The sequence below is a fragment of the Triplophysa dalaica genome, chromosome 4, assembly GCF_015846415.1.
Source record: "Triplophysa dalaica isolate WHDGS20190420 chromosome 4, ASM1584641v1, whole genome shotgun sequence".
Taxonomy (NCBI): domain Eukaryota; kingdom Metazoa; phylum Chordata; class Actinopteri; order Cypriniformes; family Nemacheilidae; genus Triplophysa; species Triplophysa dalaica.
Window position 1 is genome coordinate 6,691,186 of NC_079545.1, and position 19,852 is coordinate 6,711,037.

Sequence of the window (19,852 nt, forward strand, 5' to 3'; positions counted from 1 at the left end):
CTACACTTAAAAAAGAACTGTACAGGGTTAAGAAAAGTCTATTATTAGCTACACAGCAAAACAAATCAACAATGGACCAATTAAGGCGTATGAAACACACGTCTTTTCTCACTATAAAATGCCCCTGTGACACATATCTGTAAACATCAAATCATCAAGCAAAAGATTCGGAAAATGGAATTTAAATGTTAGAATAACATATAATAATATGATTTAAAATAAAGCATATATACACAATTTAGAATAAAAAGTTGATTTTGAATAAGTCACATTTAATTTTACAGTTAAAGTAACGTAAAACATATGTTGCCATGATTTGTTGATCTTTTTTTGAACAGGGTATCCACCGAGGCCCATCCACAATGGCCCCATTGGCCCAGTCAGTATTCCATTCATTCATTCAATTACCCATTTCGATTCCATTGTTTTGGTTGTTTCGTAAAACATGCTGGTAAAACAGTGGTTTAATAATATTTCAATTTCAAGAGATATAGATTACAATAATTAACAAAAAAATTAATGTGTTTAACAATTGTTCTCTTATTTTGATCTCGAATGTAGAGACGTCAGGAGTTAAAAGCACGTTGAAAGAGCGCTCTTCTCTCATTGGCGGATGGGCGGAGTTTACTGAACCAATGAGCGTTGGCTTCAGTTAAAGACGCTGCAGCGAGGCACTGAGCACACAGTGCTGCGGTACAAACTTCAGTCAGAATGGATGTTTGCGTTTTACTAACATAAATATTAGTTAAAATAACGACAAGGTAGTTGTTTTAAGTCCTCATTCAGACATTGGATGAGTTGTATGACGACATGTCACTAAAGTTCGAGACGTTTAACGAGATGTTTTAGGGCAATGGAGAGTGAACAGTGTAAAATATTTGGCGGTGACGAAGACGATACATCTGGATCAGACACTGTGTCAGAGGGCGAGACGCGTTCCGAACCGTCTGAAACCGAATTACACTTTGAGTCACTCAAACGACATTGTTTAGATTTTGTAAGTTTGGAAGGTAAAGACAACGATTTAAAGGAATGCAACGAGGAGATACAAGCGAGAAATGGAAATAACCAAGGAGAAAACGAAGTCGACGAGGATGAAATGGTAAAGTGCATTGACTAATATCAACAACAAGCATGAGTGGGTTTATTATAATATCGTAGATTATCGCAGCAACTGGTTAAAGCGCAACTGGTTAAAGTGTGTGTATGATCAACATGCTATTTGGTCAAGTTCAATACATTAACAAATCAAGCTGTTTACTGTTGTGCTTAACACAATATTAAGACTCTATTAAAATGTATGTCCAACATACACAGGGAATTAAATGTTCTATCTCGCCAGTGTTAAAGTCAAACTGATAGCGAGGTAATGTCATCGTAATATTTACGTTCAGACGTGCAAAAGTCTTTGTAGCATTTGTTTGTGTAATTGATACTGAATTCTGATTGGAGAGTTTAACCAACTGACGTAATGTTTTGATTTTTAATTGCTACTTTTGATGCTTTGCAAGTATTTCATTTAGAAAATTCAGTTTTTAAGTTTTTATTGTGATTAGAAATGTAGAAAATATACTAATGTTAATGCAAATACATAAGGCCATTGAGTACATAAACAAGTTTAGAATACTCTTTCAATAAAATGTCAGGACAACATTTTTTAGCTCATCCCCTCGACGCCTTTCTGTAATTTAATATCCCCTTTCACTCAAATCTCATCAGGTTGGGGAAGTAAAATAGCTTTTAAACACATTTTCAATGGTTTCCTCTGTGTAAATAATGCAGCAAATTCATATATTTATATATATATAGGTGTATAGGTGTTTTCATTTGCTATAAAATTCAGCCATACAGTTTCATAGAATTTCATAGACTGTATTTATAGTGGTCATGCATTTTCCACCCTTTAAAATCAAAAACAGTTTTTTTCGATGTTAGTAGAATAGGTTCTTGCGTTCAAACAGCAATACTTTGACCATTGTTTGCCTAGTCAAACTTGTCAAGTAGGTTAGTCGTTGCTGTGCACTTCCCAACTGGTTTGTCCAGCTCCACCAAGCAATTGTCAAATGAAGCTCATAGCTAATTCGGTATGTCAGGCCACTTTCAGTATATGTGACATCTAATTGGCTTGCATGAAGATTACATAGCTTGTCACACCAATCAGATGCCTGAGATGTTTCCACTCATGTCAACAACTCAGCCAGGTCAAGTGAGTGGGAACATAGATCGCTTTGAGTAAACTGATGCTCAGAGGGAGAGATTTATCCTCAATCCATTACGTGACTGCAGAAATGAGTCTTCAGAGAAACTTTGTCTTCAGCCTTAGTTCTGTCTGTTTACATTGTGAGAGTTTAGCTGCTTTTTCATGGACCTCATCTGGAGGAATTTATGATGTTACGATGCTGTGCCATTTGGGATATTTTAATGTTTTATTAATTTATTAATAATTGGATTAATAATTTGGGGAATTTTTATTTCATCACAAAATATTTCTTATTATTCTTTATTTCTGAGTTTGCAGTTTTTTTTCTTCATTTGGACCAAAGTTACACCAAGTGTTCTTTAAAGTAGTCATGTGAACAGATTACCATCTGATTTGGGATCGTTACTAAGTGTAAATATAGTTTTCAGCACCAATAGGCCTATAACCGTTTGCATTGTTCAATTATGAAATAATATTATTCTAGTAGTTCTATATTAATCATTAAGAAGCTATTTATATTGCATATTTATATTTTTTTGTACTGGCACTTTTTACTGCTTTAAATGAAAACTATATTTGTATTACAGTATATTTTATAGTGTATTACCGTAAAATATGGAATGATCCAAAATTTGACTTCGTTTTTGTGCAGAATAGCGTTTATTTTTTTGATTTTAGAAAAAATTGATCTTATAAATCGTATGTTTTTATATATTGTATATTTTTGTTTTGATTTAGGCTTTATTTATTTATTCTTTTTGATGTTTAGCCATCGCTAACCTGTTCTTTACCACATACGCTAGTTCGACCTCAACCTGACCGTTTTAATTTGAACTAATCAACCTATTTTACGTCCCTTAAATATCCTTCTTCTGTTTTTACCCTGGCCTTATGAATGCTGCCCCAGAAAAGAACTGTAGGTGAATGCCATAACAGTGCCACTATACCCCAATTTTATTTTAAATGTGTCTGTGGTGTAAAGTGTTGTCTCTGTGACACTTCCAAAACATTGTTTGTTTGAGCATCCTGACCAACCTTAAACAAGTAAGATTGGATGAACCAATGGTGTGATTTTTGGGGCAGAACCACCTGTTTGAACTTATCAATGTAAGACAGGGGCTTCTTTCAGAAAACCTGTTTTGGCAGTTTCGTTTGGTGACTCTTACAGCAGAAAATAGTGTTTAACATAATTGTATTATTTGGAAAAGCATAAAATACCCAGACATGTAGAAACAAGGCTGCTTTATTGAAATCACTGAAACCAAGATGTTTTACATTAACAAACCTAAAATAATTACTTTACTGCGTCTGTAATTATTAAAGTGATCTCTCTTGCTTTGAAATTCTGTATTTTGAATATCAGTGTAAGTCAATCATCGTTCATGACCTTTCAGTGGGTAGTGTTCTCAGAATAATCATATGTGCGGTTAAATCAATCGGGATAACTGAGCGCTATTTTTAAGTGGACGCTCTCAGCAGGACTCAACAAATTAAACGCCATATCTGATGTTATAAATAAACATCAATTTATTTTAACATTGTTTCTTGAACCTGTGAAGAGGATGTACAGGGTTGGTGAATGGCTTACTGGCTAAGAGGATTAGACTTTAATCTTTTTAGGGTATCTCCTGCATCCAATGCAGGTGATATCATTCACAGAATGCATGTCTGCTTGCTGTTGATTTATGGGTTTTGCCCTGTCCACATGTGATAAGATGTATATTATCGGCTTTTGAGGGAATATTTTACATTAAAAACCAATGGCACTGAGAAGAAATTTGACTGTTCCAGAATGGGCGTCGTCCGATGGGTGCAGGGTAAGAAATCCTAAAATAAACTTGAAATCCTTAAAAATCCTAAAATGAACTTGACTAGAGGACTTGTAGACAACATAACATTTGTTATGGTGGTTAATGTATCAATGTTTTTAATCTATTCTTTTGCTGTGGGTTTTATGAATAATGCAGGTTTTGTGTTTTGTGTAATATCAAGGAATTAAGAACAGCATATGACTTAGGATATAACTTTAAATCACAACCCTCCTGTTGAAGTGTTGAAATTAAAACAGCAGTGAAGCCGATGGAGTGGTTAGTGCTAATATAAGGAAGTTGTGCCAGCACAGGTTTTTTTTGTTTTGTTTAAGTTCAGCGTCTGTTAACACCTGTTTGGAAACTTGGCTGAGGGACGTGCATCCAAGCATTTCGTAATGTAATCTAAAATAAACCTCAGTGCCTGTCCTTTGCTAAACAATGTTGATATTGTGGTTTGTATTAGTATTAGTATTCTGTTATCAAAGACAGACACTAAGCCTGAAGATCCAGGGAAAGTGACAGTCTAGGCAAACACATCCTTTTTGTTTCGGGAACTAAATGTCCTGGTTGCTCAAGACTTTGTATACACTGAAAGCTATTAATGTGAGCAAACTAGAGTGTTCTTATTATACTGCTTTATTACACGGCTCGTTGGAATGCTTGATTCTGGATAGCCAGTAGCGACACTTGAAGGTTTGTTATGTTAGGGATATTGTACAAAGAATGAGTAAAAATTTGCCAATTAAATATTTCAAATTTACATTTCATGTCCAGTTTTTTTTGTCAAGGTGCAAAAAGATTGGTCTGGTTCTGATCACACTGTTGGGGCTTATTTCGAGATCACAGCTGACTGTTTGTATATTATCCAACTTATTACACGGTTACCTGCCACATGAGAAAAAACTACACATGAAATTGCACATTTTACTGAATGCAGATCTTCCACAAGCAAAAGCTGATTACTTTTTTCAAATGTCACAAACAGGCAATTTGGTTTAATCATTTGACAATATAATGTCATATGTTATTAAAAGACATATTGATATTTACTTATTAAAAAAAAACTAAAAAAATGATTTGCTGCACCCAGGATACCGTGAGTAATAGATATCATGGCTCGTTGGTATGCTTGATTCTGATTGGCTGCGATATTTGCAGGTGTGTTATTCCCAGATAACAAATCTTATATATTTTCCCCCAATATATAGGGAAGAATAGTCTTTTATTCACAAAATGCAAAAAATGTATGATCATAAATTATAAAATCTACTTGTACTTTATGAAACATATTAAACTCAACAAACAGGAATTAAGTGCACAAAATGTATGCTTTGTTTTCTTAACAGGCGTAGCTTTAAGTAAAGTGCTGTCGTTGTTTTCTCTATATGCTTTCCCATAGTGCTCGTGTTAGCATAGGTTGTGATCATTTCATACTCTCAATCCTCCTTCCTCCACTGACTGAACCATCATAGCCTTCAGAAAAACAGTTAAAACTACATAAACGCATCATGTTTTATGCTTGCATTGCATATATGAAGATGATCCGTTTCTGAAGAGGTTTGACTGTGAACGTATTTAAAATAACGTAATGTGAACTTGCAATTGCTATACTTGTGGTACAGTCTGCTCAGCTGATGTTCAGCCGGGCACTGTGCACTCCCTTAGTCCTGCTGGCAGCGCCAACCGCTGTAAACACAATGCTTATGCACATGGCGCTCCAGACAAACGCGAACATTGAAACAAGTCCGGACATAAAAAACGGTGGAAATGTAGTGCCGCGGGATGGAAAATCACGTTGTCTATGAATGTCCGGGCCGGTCACTGTAGCTCACAGCACGCACATACTTTGTGTAGTTATTAGCGTGTTCTGTACAGTAATGAAAACCCCACAATAAAATGTGCACTCACACAACTGCTCCCAAATATATTTTGAGGTCGCAGAGGTTAAATGTAGGGAGCATATGCGACTTAATGGTTGCAAGTTCCAGCCCAGCAATCCATCAGGCCAATTGCCTAAGGAAATTTGGATCTCGTGAGACGCATCGGATCTCGTGCCATGAGATCTCGTCACACCCCTTATTAGCTTTTTTTTTTTTTTTTTTCACTTTTCATTTTCACAAAATGCATGGAGTCAAACAAATTATAGATTTTTACTTTTTGGGTGAATTATTGCAACAACAAAAAAGAAATCCAAAATCAAGGACAACTTCCACTTTTATAATCCAAGAACTAACGTCATCAGTACATCTGCCTGACCTTAACCTTCTCCCCTGCTCCCTTTCCAAATTAAATCATGTATCTCTAGAGATAATATTACAGAGCAGAGCTGCCGGGGTCAGCCACACCAGAAACTCATGTCACGGCGGTTCCCATTAACCATAAAGAGGCACGTTGACCCGCACATTTCACTTCTCCTTCCCCCTGAAGATAAACTGGTGTAAATCAGCCCTGCAAAATCTCAGTAGCAAAGTCATGTTTCCTGTGTTGACAACATCTCCCAATAGACGTAAACAGATGCATGCTTTCCAAAAGCAAGAGTAAAAACCTTGCTCGATCCTTGTGAATGGAGGGAAAGGAAATTTCCTTTCATCATATCTGGACATTCACAAAGGCACTGTCAGTATTTGACTGCTGAAATAACAAAAAATAACACCTGTTATTGTCTTAAAAGCCAAATAAAGTTTCTGTGCAGTAATACAACTACTTCTGGCAAATTTAATACATTAACTTGACTGATGAAAAGAAGAAAAGCACATATAGTATGTCGCAAGTTCTATCCTACACTGAGGATACAGAGCATCCAGTGCCCTAGGATGCAACAAAAGTTCATTGCTCCTATTAAATCAACAAAGCTGTTTACATTCTAAGAAATTCCACATAATTGTACAAAACCGAAGGGAACAATTTGTTGATAATGATGTGAACATCTATTTAAGAGATTTAGTGCAACCCTAAATAGATATTAACTCTTTCCCTGCCAGCCCTTTTAAAAAAAAGTGGCCAGTCTACGCCAGCAGTTTTTAACATTTTCACCCAACTTTAATGGCTCACAGTACATTTTTGTCAAAGAATATATGGACAAACAATATGTCAAATGAAAGAACAGAGTCTCAGCTTTTAAACAAAATAAACCATATTATTCTATCTTCATTTCTTCTTTTTTTATCACGCCTTAGATATGGGTAGGTTTCTTCAAAAATGCATCACTTTGACAAAAAACTTTAATTATCTCGGCTGTATAATCAAAGATTCCGATTACACTCAGAACAATGATTAAAAAGCCGATAAGAAATATACGTTCTAGGTTCTGGGATATTCTGTACTTTTTCCCAAAGGTGTGCCAACAGTGCCAAAGAGTGCCAACAGTACAAACACAGATTGCCGTTATAACTCATCTTTGGCGGGGAACCGTTTTTTTTTAAAGACGAGAAAACTCGTCAATGGCGGTGAAAGAGTTAATGTATTCTTAAAACAAATATGCTTCACAATGCCACAAAATCACTATTTTTGGCTAAATGATTCTGTTACTTCATTTCTGGCATACACGTAACAATTGATTGAAATTCTACATGCAACAGATTTCTTATGTTATTTTATATGTGAAGTAGTGCAACAGATCACAAAACTTTTTAGGATTTTTATGGTCACAGATCAGATCGTGAAAATACCTTGAAGATATCAACAGATTCATTTGACAGATAATCTTGTTTCTAAACAGTTACTATTTATCTTCTAGGCTATGCCATAGAGTATGCATGCAATATAAAAAAAACCTATATGTATAAGAAAATGATATGATATGAAAATATGATATTAATGTGCAGTCAGAGTAAACAGCTGACAACTGGATCTCTAGAGATCGGATTATAAATGTGACCGGTGTTATGAGGTGTAAATCATAGAGTTAGTATCTCGACTGACTTTCTCTCATCGTTTTAAATGAGTTACTGAATTATGAGTGGGAAGGGCGTCCAAATTGCTGAAGTGGTGCACTTTAATATTGTATTCGTCCAGATGAATCTTTTCCTCTATGATGAGTAAATTTAAAGTTAATTTGCGGATCACATGCATTCCGAACCATAGAGCATGATCCGTACGGATCACGGATCATCCGAGATCCGTTTCACCAATAATGTAAAGTATCTAAATAATTACAGCATAAACGTTTAATTTAAATGGACAAATAAAAAAGCCCCAGAGAGTACTGTACCTCTACGTGGTGTCTGTGATTTGCTTTGACCTTCTTAAACTGAAGTATTCACATAAAGTAAGAGAGAGCATAAGTAAGGGATAATAAACAGGCAGCTGGTTGTTATCGCAGAAATACGGGAAATCAGTGTGATCGGGTATCACACTGAAGGGGCTTATTTCGTGATAAAAGCCAGCTGCTTGTATATTATCCCACTTATTACACAACTACTTGCCACATGAGAAAAAAACTGGTCAAGTAATGTGAATTTGAAATATTTGATTAGTTAATTTTTACCGAATACAGCGCTTCCGTGAGGAAAATATGTATACTTTTGGTTTTAAGGTAAGAATCCATGTTCAAGTGTCACAAACAGGCAATTTGGTTTAATCATTGGTTGGTACCCTTACAACTCATTGAATTAATGCTTCATTCCTCCTGAAGTGTGATGAAATTAAAAGCTATTGTATCATGTATACTTGCACAACTTGCACGGTATGTAATAAAAAAAGCAAAGAAGCAGTGGAAAGAGATGAATTATTGCTTATTTTAAAAAGATATTCTAAAATGGCCTGGACACATTTGTTGGCACCCCTTGTGAAAATATAATACACAATTGGATTATAGTGATATTTCAAACCAATTAGTTTCTTTGATTAGTATCACACATGTATCCAATCTTGTAATCAGTCATTCGGCCTATATAAATGGAGAGAAGTAGTCACTGTGCTGTTTGTATCATTGTGTGCACCACACTTAACATGGACCAGAGAAAGCAAAGGATAGTTGTCTGAGGAGCTCCGAAAGAAAGTAGTAGACAAGCATGGTAAAGGTACAGGCTAAAAGACCATCTCCAAGCAGCACTATTTTCATGTGACAGCCGTTGCAAATTTTATTTAGAAGTTTAAGGTAAGGAATTGTAGCCAACCTCCCTGTATGCGGCCGCAAGAGGAAAATCAACTGAGATTGAACAGAAGTATAGTGCGAATGGTAGAAAAAGAACCAAGTATAACTGCCAAAGAGATACAAGCTGAACGCCAAGGTGAAGGTACGTCAGTTTCTGATCGCACCATCCTTCGCTTTTTGAACATGGAAGAAGACCTTGGAGAACTCCACTTTTGAAAGAAAAACATAAAATAGCCAGACTGGAATTTGCTAAAATTCACGTTGACAACCCACAATCCTTATGGCAGAATGTCCTTTGGAAAGATGAGTCAAAACTGGAGCTTTTTAACAAGTCACATCAGCTCTATGTTCACAGGTGAAAAATATCTAGCTTTTAAAGAAGTGAACACCATACCTACAGTGAAATATGGAGGAGGGTAGCTTAGGTTTTGGGTTGCTTTGCTGCATCTCGCGCAGGGTACCTTGAATCTGTGCAGGGCACAATGAAATCTCAAGACTATCAAGGCATTCTGGAGCGAAACGTGCTGCCCAGTGTCAGTCGCAGGTCATAGGTCCTCCAACAGGATAATGACCCAAAACACACATCTTAAATCACCCAAGAATGGATAAGAACAAAACATTGGACTATTCCAAAGTGGCCTTCTATGAGTCCTGATATGAATCCTATCGAACATCTATGGAAAGAGCTGAAACTTGCAGTCAAACTACCTGTTAACAGGTGCAGAAGTCCCATTGAGAGCTACAGAAAATGTTTGCTTGCAGTGACTGCCTCTAAAGGTTGTGTGACAAAATACAAGGTTAGGGGTCCCATCATTGTTGTCCATGACATTTTCACTTGTTTTATTATTTACAATGTTACGTTGAATAAAATATCAAAAGCTAAGTCTGATTTCTATTAAATATGGAATAAACAACTGTGGATGCCACTTACTTTAGTCAGTTTCAAGTTATTTCAGAGAAAGTTGTGCATTCTTCGTTTTTAGTGGAGGGGTACCAGCAAATTTGAGCACATTTGTATGTATGTTATTAAAACACACATTTGTATTTTTTAATGATTTGCTGCATCCGGGTTAATGTGTGTTATTAGTTATGAGAGGTTGTTCTCTGGGAATAACAAACCTATAGATGTTGTGACTGGCCAATCCGAATCAAGCATTCCAACGAGCCGTGTGATAATATTGCACAACAATATTACTTCCTGATATCAACACACTACAATGGAACTACCACAGTATTTCTTCTAAAGCTTGTTATACGATCTTTTCTCATTGTGGCTAGATTTCGTTATTTTGAATAGATATTTTTAATCTAAAGAGTATTTACACTTTTACACTTGATTGTTCGGTTCCGCAGTAACTCAAATGCTCCACTTTTTATAGGCACGAGTCCAAGTTCTTCAGCTGAACCACATGATATTAAGACATGTCTCTTTAAAATTGAGCTCTGGTTTGCCTTGTGCAGAAGGGCTCCAAGGTTTCAAAGATAAAATGAGCAGTTGTGAATGCCACTTGGTTTTTGTGGTATAACATAACATAACATAACATAACAGATAATCATGTTTTTATACAAGTCTTTGTATTTCGGAGCAAGAACAGTGAAGCACATATGTCTTCCAAAGCATTAGCACAACACCAAGTACACTTGTTTTATTTGGCTGTGCTTTAACCTACGAATTAGACTGTAGTTATTTTAGCTCAATTTAATATTTAAAAAAATAAGATCTGAATTTACCTCAGTTTTCCATTTACTTGGGTTTCAGTACTGTTGTGGCTGGTGGTTACATGGTAACATGTCTGGTGTTAGAATATTGGGTTGTCCTTGGGCTATTTTGGGCAGATGGGCTACAGTTAGGTCTGCAGTTAGTCCTGTAGGTTTGACCTTTGCACACGATAAAGGCCTTCATGTTGATTCATTTCTGACAGGGACATGTGATACCTTCTTGGTCAGTTGCAGAAATGACTTGTAGTAATGTAAATTGTCTGCTAATGATGTTAACAGCATGCAACATGGTTGGGCAAATGCATGTTGATTTCTGCTGGTTAGTGTTTAGTGGGTGTAAAGTTCAAAAGATCTGATTTCAGGGTCTTGTAAAGCGAAAATGATGTAACCTGATACGGTGAGCAGAACGTCCCGAGATGACATCATCATGTGGACACTGTTTTGTGTAATTTGAAACGAAGGGTAAATGACTGAGATTTGTATCAAAATGATATTTGTGAGATCTCTGCAACAAAACACCTGATGGCTGTGTATGTTTAGCATTTCTTGTTAGTTAAATGAGAGGCTAAACTCTAATGTTTATTTAACAATACATAACGCAAAGTTGACACTGTGGTGGGGCTCTGTTTGTTTTGGGATCCTACCAGCCTGAATTGTTAACATTTGGCACGGACAGTCCCTTCAGGTTTTATCATTGCAAAAATGACAGCCAGTTCAAATAATCCTGCATTATTTGCAGAAGCTTGCAAATGTATCTTCTTTTTCTTCACAAAATGTTTATGTATTTCGGGCACCAAATTTATTTAATTGTTTTATGTTTCGTAAAGAAAATGTTTATAGTGCTTGCCTGTGCAAAATTTCCCATCACAGTGTGATAGTTTGCCATGTAATACACCGCCCCCATGAGAAGAAGATGATTGACAATCCATATGTTTTAACGCTGATCTTTTCCCTGGTGATAGTCTTTTACACAAGCCTGAGAGATTTTCCCCCTTCCTGTTGTCAAATGCTAAATCTATCCGCTAAAATTAAGGATAGAGGTCAGCATACTCTGTTTCTATTGGTTGTCTTGGGAACAGTTTAGTATGTAGGAGAAAGTTACTTCCTTATGCCTCCCAATAGAGTGATTTGCTGCATTAGTTGTCTTCAGTCAGATAAGTGTGTTTGTTTAGTATGACCCAACAGTCCATGAGTAACTCTAAAGTCAGCAGTTCTCCTGAGAGGCATCCCAATAACCTTATCTTGTCATTTTCTGAGAGAAATAACAGCCTTGCATCACATTTTATCCCAAATCATACCTATACAAAATAGAAAATGGTACAATGATATGTTACAATATCAATGGCTTGCAGTAGCAATGTCAATGTCTATGAATATCTACAACAATTTTTAACCAGTACAAAAATGTTAAGAAAAACATTGCTTTAAAGCTGCAATCTGTAACTTGCCATTTCTGTTGGAAACATAAAGTCGCAGGTCATTTTAAATAATTTACTTAATTTAAAAAATATTTATAATAAGCTTACTGTTGCGAATCAGGTAAGGTACAGAGGCTGTTTTAAAACACACATTTTCTATGTACTTATCAATAACTCCGTAACTGATTTATGATAAAAAAAAGGGTTACTATTTATTATTACTGTAAAATCCACAGGTAGAGGGTGCACATTCAAAAAATATATATTCAAAACAATAACGGCGTAGCTTGATGAAGCTCTGAAGGAGTGTTGAATAATGGGAACTGTCATCTTCAACTCCCCCGCTTATCAAACAGACTTGAATGAGAAGTCATGTTTATGGATGATGCAACGTAATAAAGTTTTATAAATGTTATGTTTGATGACATGATTTTATTTCATTATAACGAATAAGACGACTAAGAAGTTATTCTCAGAATGTTATTACTACTATTTAGTCAGATGATCTAAAAACTATTACTGCTTGTTCTGTAAATATATACATGACGCTCGTGCCAAATTAAGAAAAATGCATTCAAACAATAACACTGACATATGATTATTATATTGATCAACAAGGTTAGTTAATCTAGTAAATCACATGCAAGATCAGCACCTCTGTCTGGTTAAAATATGTCGCGTAGCTCTCTCCATCTAGGAAATGCCACACTGATATTGATCCAAGTTTTTACCCTTTTCGATTAGATCTTCTTGTCCCAAACTCTTCTTGGGTCGTTTGGTTTACCCGTATGTCTTTGTTGACCGAACCAGCTACAAACTGTAAAGAACAATTGTGCTCTTTAACGACTGCGCAAAACAACATAGTCACTTGATAGACACCACAAACTAATACTTTCATATTTGTCCACGAGACTGTGTTGTTTACGGCAGTAAAAGCGAAAACAGAGGGTAACGCCAGAGACTGTGTTATGAGGGAGATGCAACGTCTGGAGAAAGCGTAACGGCTTAAACGAAGCACGTGAGGCACCTCACCCAATCATTTAACAGACTCTAGTCTCCTTTCCTTCATTCCGCTGAAGGTTGCAGGATTTCCATCTAGTGTCTTTGGTAACACACGTATATGACACCATTGACTGGCGACTGCCACTGGTTAAAATGCCGATTAACAAATAGTTGGAAACATTTCTCAACTGAACAAAATATATATCACCGGCCTAGTGGTTTTTGCATATTTTACTACAAAAAACTTACAAACTGTACCTTTAACTAAAAATTTTACAGAAAGTACTGTGATCTTGTTCTCTTTACTTTGCTGTTTAAAACTGCTAAATCCAACTACAGTTGAATGCCTTGGATTTTTAAATTGCTCCTGAAATTTCTTGTGACTTTGACCCTGTTTGCGGGAGACTAAAAACACTGAAAAAGAAAAACAGACATCAGGGAGAAAATGTTAAATCATTTTCATTATGGATCTATTCACCTTATTTTAACGTAAATGTGAGCTCCACTATCTTTGTGCTGTTTTTATTTAGACTTCCGGTGAGCCACTATAGCTAATGAGAGTCGTATTGTGAGTGAGAATGTCCTGTTTTCACTTGCTATAGTTAATATTTATTATGCAACCCAACGGTTCACGCTTAATGTGTGCATTAAGAGGTTGCTATAAATCTACAAAACATTTTTTTACCATAATCCATGCACCAGAGCGGAATCTGGATGTCGCACACTTTATGAACAGCATCCATAATTCATTATTTTAGCCTATTGGATGCCTTTTCTCCTTTCACCTTCTTGACTTACAATAGCTAATAAACAACGTCCAAAGGCAGGCATTTATGGGGAGAGTAACAATTAATGTAGAAATATATCAATATATGTGACCCTGGATCATAAAACAAGTCTTAAGTAGCACAGGAAAATCTTCAGGAAAAGACAAAAATACATTGTATGTGTCAAATTGATAGATTCTTCCATTATGCCACAATATTAGAATATTAAGTAAAGATCATGTTCCATGAAGATAACTGTAAATTTCCTAATTTAAATATATAAAAACTTAATTTTTGAGCAGCTCTGATTAACAACTTCATTATATTATTTTTTTTTGCTTCCTCAGATTCCAGAGTTTAAACAGTTGTAACTCTGCCAGATATTGTCTTATCCTGCTAACAACCCATACATCCATAGAAAGCTATTTATTCAACTTTACATGCTGTAAAAATCTCAATTTAAAAAATAATGTAACACAACTATTTATTTATTTATTTTAAAGTTTAACTGAATTAATATTACATATAGGAATTTATAGTCGGTTTAATATTGGAACTGTGTTTCTGTCTCCCTTATATTAAACGTGTGCTTAAAACATATTGACTACAGGCAAAACTTTTAATGTACAGCTGCTTTGTAACAATGAAAATTGTATATATAGTATATAAATATAGTTGACTTGACAACTAAATAAACAGTATGCAAATAGCGGTTTAATAATATTAGCAGAAGTTAAAACTCAGCTGTCAGCATTTTTGTATGAATTGAGCAATTTAGAACTTAACGGGTTAAGCAAACCTACCTGCCAGAGGATGGCAGCTGCATGACTAACAGTTGCAGGACTTTCAATAATTTAGCAGACGCTTTTAGCACTTTTAACATTTTGTCAGCACGCTTAAAAGCCTCCCGCGACACCACTTCCATAATCTTCCACCGGCCTGCTAATATAACGGAAGTCTCAAGACAAAATGGAAGTATTTCACATTGTTTACCTCTGTGTTCAAAAATGTCTAAGTTTCCAAGTAACCAGCACTGGAGATAAATCAGTTTAATGAGTGTACGATAACAACGACACCATGCATAACAGAATGCATTAATGACAAACCCTGAGTGATGTGTCATGAGGGATACTCATCTGGCGGCAGAGTGTGAAGTATGTGCAAGCCCATCAGTTACAGATAGATTTCCATTTCAAAATGGATGACAGCCTTAACATTTCAAATAAGTGGTGTGCTTTAAGTAATGCACATCCTGAGACGCCACGCCTTTGAAAGTCCAAAACGTTGCTATATTCAATAAGACAGTATTTCCCGCGGCTCGATTGACGTCTCATAAAGCGATTTGATCGGTCTGTCCGAGAAACATAATGTTATTTGCAATGTTATCACAGCCACAGGCAGTCGGTTTGCGCACACGATAGGTTGCGTGTCTTGTGCCCTTGAAAGTAACTACAGGAAGAGTACTACACCACGAGAACTGTACTCTGATAAGGAAAAAATTATGTTGTTATATATTACTAAATTTATTATGTATGATTTCAAAAGCTATATTTACGAAAACAGCTGTTATCATCTCCTTCCAGAACTTGCACATCAAAACATCTGCCCTTATAAGTGTGTGAGGTACAATCCGAAGATTCGATAATAGCGTTATACAGATTCGATAATAGCGTTATACAGACCGATTGATTCGCTTTATTAGATGCCAGTTTAACGTCAAGGGGCAGAGATTCATTTTGTGCTGAATGTATTGCCGTTTTTGACTTTTTTTCTTTATTTGACTTTCATTAATTCAATTAATTTTAATACCACCCAAATCATGGAAGAAGGCCAACTGGGGGACTGGTCGTCAGTAAATTAACAACAATTTCATTTAGCGTTTGAGGGAATATGGAATACAGTTAAAACGGCAATATCCCTTTTAATTAATCCTCATGAATAGGTATATACTGGATGCAATATCTCTTTGCATGCTTTAATATATGACCTGTAAGTTACAGCAACAAAAACAGTTTAAAAGGGAAAAAATGCAATCATAAACGGAAATACAAAATAACAAGAAATAATGATATGGGGAAAAATGTCCCGCATCCTATTTATACTTCTGGAATCTGGCCCTTGTGTCTTGGATGTTCTTGTTTTCTTAGCGGTGTACTTAGTAAGTTCTGCCGCATCAGTTGTATGTACAATTGGCTATAGGCATCTCGTCTTTTCCAGACACGCAATTTCTTTATCATTGAAAGTGGTGCAGTACTTCCCACATGGATGGATTTAGACAGAGGAAAAATTGCTCTTACCGTCCGTTTCTGCTGTGCTTTCCTGACACTGCATGCTCCGCTACCTCAAAATGAGAAACACCTGTGCTAAAACAACTGAGGCTAGTGTTTCTTTGACCTTCTGAATGTGACATTTGGTATTTGTATCATATAGGGGTTAACCCACAAAAACACGGCTCGGTTTGTATAGATTTAGGATGGCAAATTTTTGCATAAAGCCAGTAAGATTTCATACTAGAGGAAATGAAGAATGAACCTTCTTTCTAAATCATTACCTTGTGCACTGATCCATGGATCTGACAGCTGCAAAAATGTTTGAATGATGGACTTGCATGGTGGTCTAACAACAAAATTGTATTTATCTCGTTGTTAACCGTCCCAAAGGTTACATGACCAACCGGCCATGTTAAATTGTTAAAATATGGGTTAACTGCCAGTTTAGTTTACTGTTTAGGTTGAAGCTGTTTATTGTCTTTAGCTAGCGGTATTGGACATTTGCATTTATTTGCTTAAAGTATTTTCAGAAATAAACTTCAGATGTTATGCTCGAGTGTGTTTTGTTAGTTGGATCCCAGTATGTGCTTTCAATACCAGCCACGGGTCACCGAATTCACTCTCCCATACACAGAGTTCTACTGCAGGGCTGAATGCTATCTGCCCTCACAAGTGCCTAAAATACAGGCAAATATGTTGGTGTATGTTGAACGTTTCACTAATACACACCTTTAATCCTCTTAGACAGGTCTGGACTAAATTATAGTCTCCATGAGTTATGTTTGAATTATATAACCGATCATATCTGACTCTTTGAAGTCCTGCCAAACAAGGGCGTTAATCCAGGAAGGTTGCTTATAACCAGAGTCATACAGAGAGGTTGAAACGTTTTCGATTTCACACAGTCCTAAAAGTAAGATATTGTTGCCAAAAAAGGTCTTTGCTGTCATTAGGGGATCAAATAAAATGATAAAGTGGTACAAATTACTTCAGAAACGTCTTATAGGAGGACATTATGCTGTAAATTTGAATCATAGTTTGATCTGTAAACATAGCTAAAATGCATGACGGGTATTTTACAACAATATTTGGTTGTATAATAGATGGAAAGCTGAGATATGTAAAGAACCATTGGCAGTCGCTAGAAATGAGGTCATGTATATGATATAATGTAGAGATGTTATCTTGTGTCCAGCAGGCCTGGGTTAAACATTACCACCTCATGAATAAAGATATGACGTCTTGATTGTGTTTATATCGGGAGTTGCATTTCAGGTTGTAAAATTCTTAACTTTCTTTGTAAAGTGAAAAGTTATGTGCCAAAAACTCCAGATATAAAAACAATGGCTATTTGTTATAGAATCAAAATTGTTTTATTTTAAAGATGCACAACACAGATGTACCATTCAAACATTTATCTTTGTATCTTTACGGTCTCTTTACCTAGTAAAAACTCAAACAGGTCACTAGTCATTAAAACATATAGAAAATAATATTAGCATGACTGATTAGCTTATATTGGCCTAATATGACATGTATATTGGCAATTGGTAAATTGCATTAAAGTAATCTACACGTTTTTAAAAATAAAAAAGGGTCAGTAACATGAAATGTTATATTTGTACTGAAAGAAGAGCAATGAAAATATAAAATTAGCATAAGAGAAAATGCATTTACTGTATACTCCCCAACCAAACCTCCAGCTTCATGTAACTGCACCATAATTTGTAAATGGATCTTTATTTTAATGAAATGAGTCATTTAATCTGTTGGAAAAAATCGATTCACAAGACAAAAAAGACAGGCCGTGAACTTGTATCATCGTGCTTATTTTTTTACTTAAGTGTTGGAAATTGCATTTTATGAAACAAGTGACACAACTTTTATAGATTGGTTTAAATGACCTTTGGCCGATCAGCCAGGATTGTCTAATGCAGGGCATTAAGCCAGGTTGCTCCAAGTAACTTTAATCTACCATTTATAAAGATAAAACTTTTACCTTGTGTGTCTCTTAACTCTAAATCAGCAGGTAGTAGGCAGTAGACAAGTTTGAGTTTTCTAAATGTTTTTGAACGTATGACCCTCAGTTTTTCATAAAGATGACACAAACAGTAACCTGAGGGATAGATAGTCACTGTGGACTTTTTGTGATAGAAGTATTTGCTGCAAGATAAATGTTTTTGAGGAAAGTTGGCCGTGAGAGGCACATATTTCCTCCTGGAGCAGCTCACCTTGACTTGTCTTCCCGAATAAGTTTTGGTCAGATTTTGAGTTGTGCGAGTTGTTTAAGGTGCCCTGAAATGATAACACAATCTTTAGTGATTAACATGTGAGTCATTAGCTGAGTTTATTTTAAAATGCAAGCACAAACTCTTTGATATACACTCACCTAAAGGATTATTAGGAACAACTGTTCAATTTCTCATTAATCCAATTATGGTGGTAGTGTAATGGTGTGGGGGATGTTTTCTTGGCACACTTAAGGCCCCTTAGTGCCAATTGGGCATCGTTTAAATGCCACGGCCTACCTGAGTATTGTTTCTGACCATGTCCATCCCTTTATGACCACCATGGCATGTACCCATCCTCTGATGGCTATTCCAGCAGGATAATGCATCATGTGACAAAACTCGAATCATTTAAAATTGGTTTCTTGAACATGACAATGAGTTCACTGTACTAAAATGGCCCCCACAGTCACCAGATCTCAACCCAATAGAGCATCTTTGGGATGTGGTGGAACGGGAGCTTCGTGCATCCCACAAATCTCCATCAACTGCAAGATGCTATCCTATCAATATGGGCCAACATTTCTAAAGAATGCTTTCAGCATCTTGTTGAATCAATGCCACGTAGAATTAAGGCAGTTCTGAAGGCAAAAGGGGGTCAAACACAGTATTAGGATGGTGTTCCTAATAATCCTTTAGGTGAGTGTACAGTATCGCTAACTTACATGCTGATAAGGTATCACTTGTTTTTTAACTTGTGTGTTGATTTTGTTGGCATCTCTGAAGATAAAAGGGGGAACTCCAGTCAGAAATTTAAATTATGCAATTAATTACTCGCTCTCAAGTAGTTTTAAGGGGTCATATGGTGCGAATACGGGTTTTTCTATGTCTTTGGTGTGTTATAAGTTGCCCATGCATGTATTAGACACGTGAAAAATGAAGGTTATGGAACCATAGATGCATTCTATCTATAAGTGAATGCTCACCTAGACATGTCTGAAACGCCTTGTGTAACCACACAACCCCACGAATCTACGTCATTTCGTGTCATGACTTGACCAAGATGGCCCAAATATATACGCTTGTAAGGTGGGCGTACTTGTAAATCTCATTGTATCGTCACCACCTCAACCATGTCGTGGAAACGCTGTGTGTTTCCTTGCGAAAAGAAAGCATCTTTTTTTGCCCTTCCAAAAGATGAGACAACTAAAAATAACAGAACAGTACAATCCGAATATTTAAGTGTGTGCAGCGCATTTCACAGATGATTGCTTCACGAACCTGGGAGAGATCAATGCCGACTGTGCACGAAAGCTTTGTAAAAAGTCCGGCAATTCCAACC

At 36.1% G+C, this 19,852-nt stretch overlaps 1 protein-coding gene across 3 annotated transcripts in view; it reads left to right on the forward strand.

The window, feature by feature from the left end:
• Positions 1–694: 694 nt before the first annotated feature.
• mast4 (microtubule associated serine/threonine kinase family member 4) overlaps positions 695–19,852 on the forward strand; it is a 90,879-nt gene continuing 71,721 nt past the window's right edge. For all 3 annotated transcript variants that reach the window (XM_056744919.1, XM_056744921.1, XM_056744920.1), the window contains exon 1: positions 695–1,102. In XM_056744919.1, coding sequence (XP_056600897.1) covers positions 854–1,102 — 249 coding nt within the window. In that variant the 5' untranslated portion in view covers positions 695–853. The remainder of the gene's footprint in view (positions 1,103–19,852) is intronic.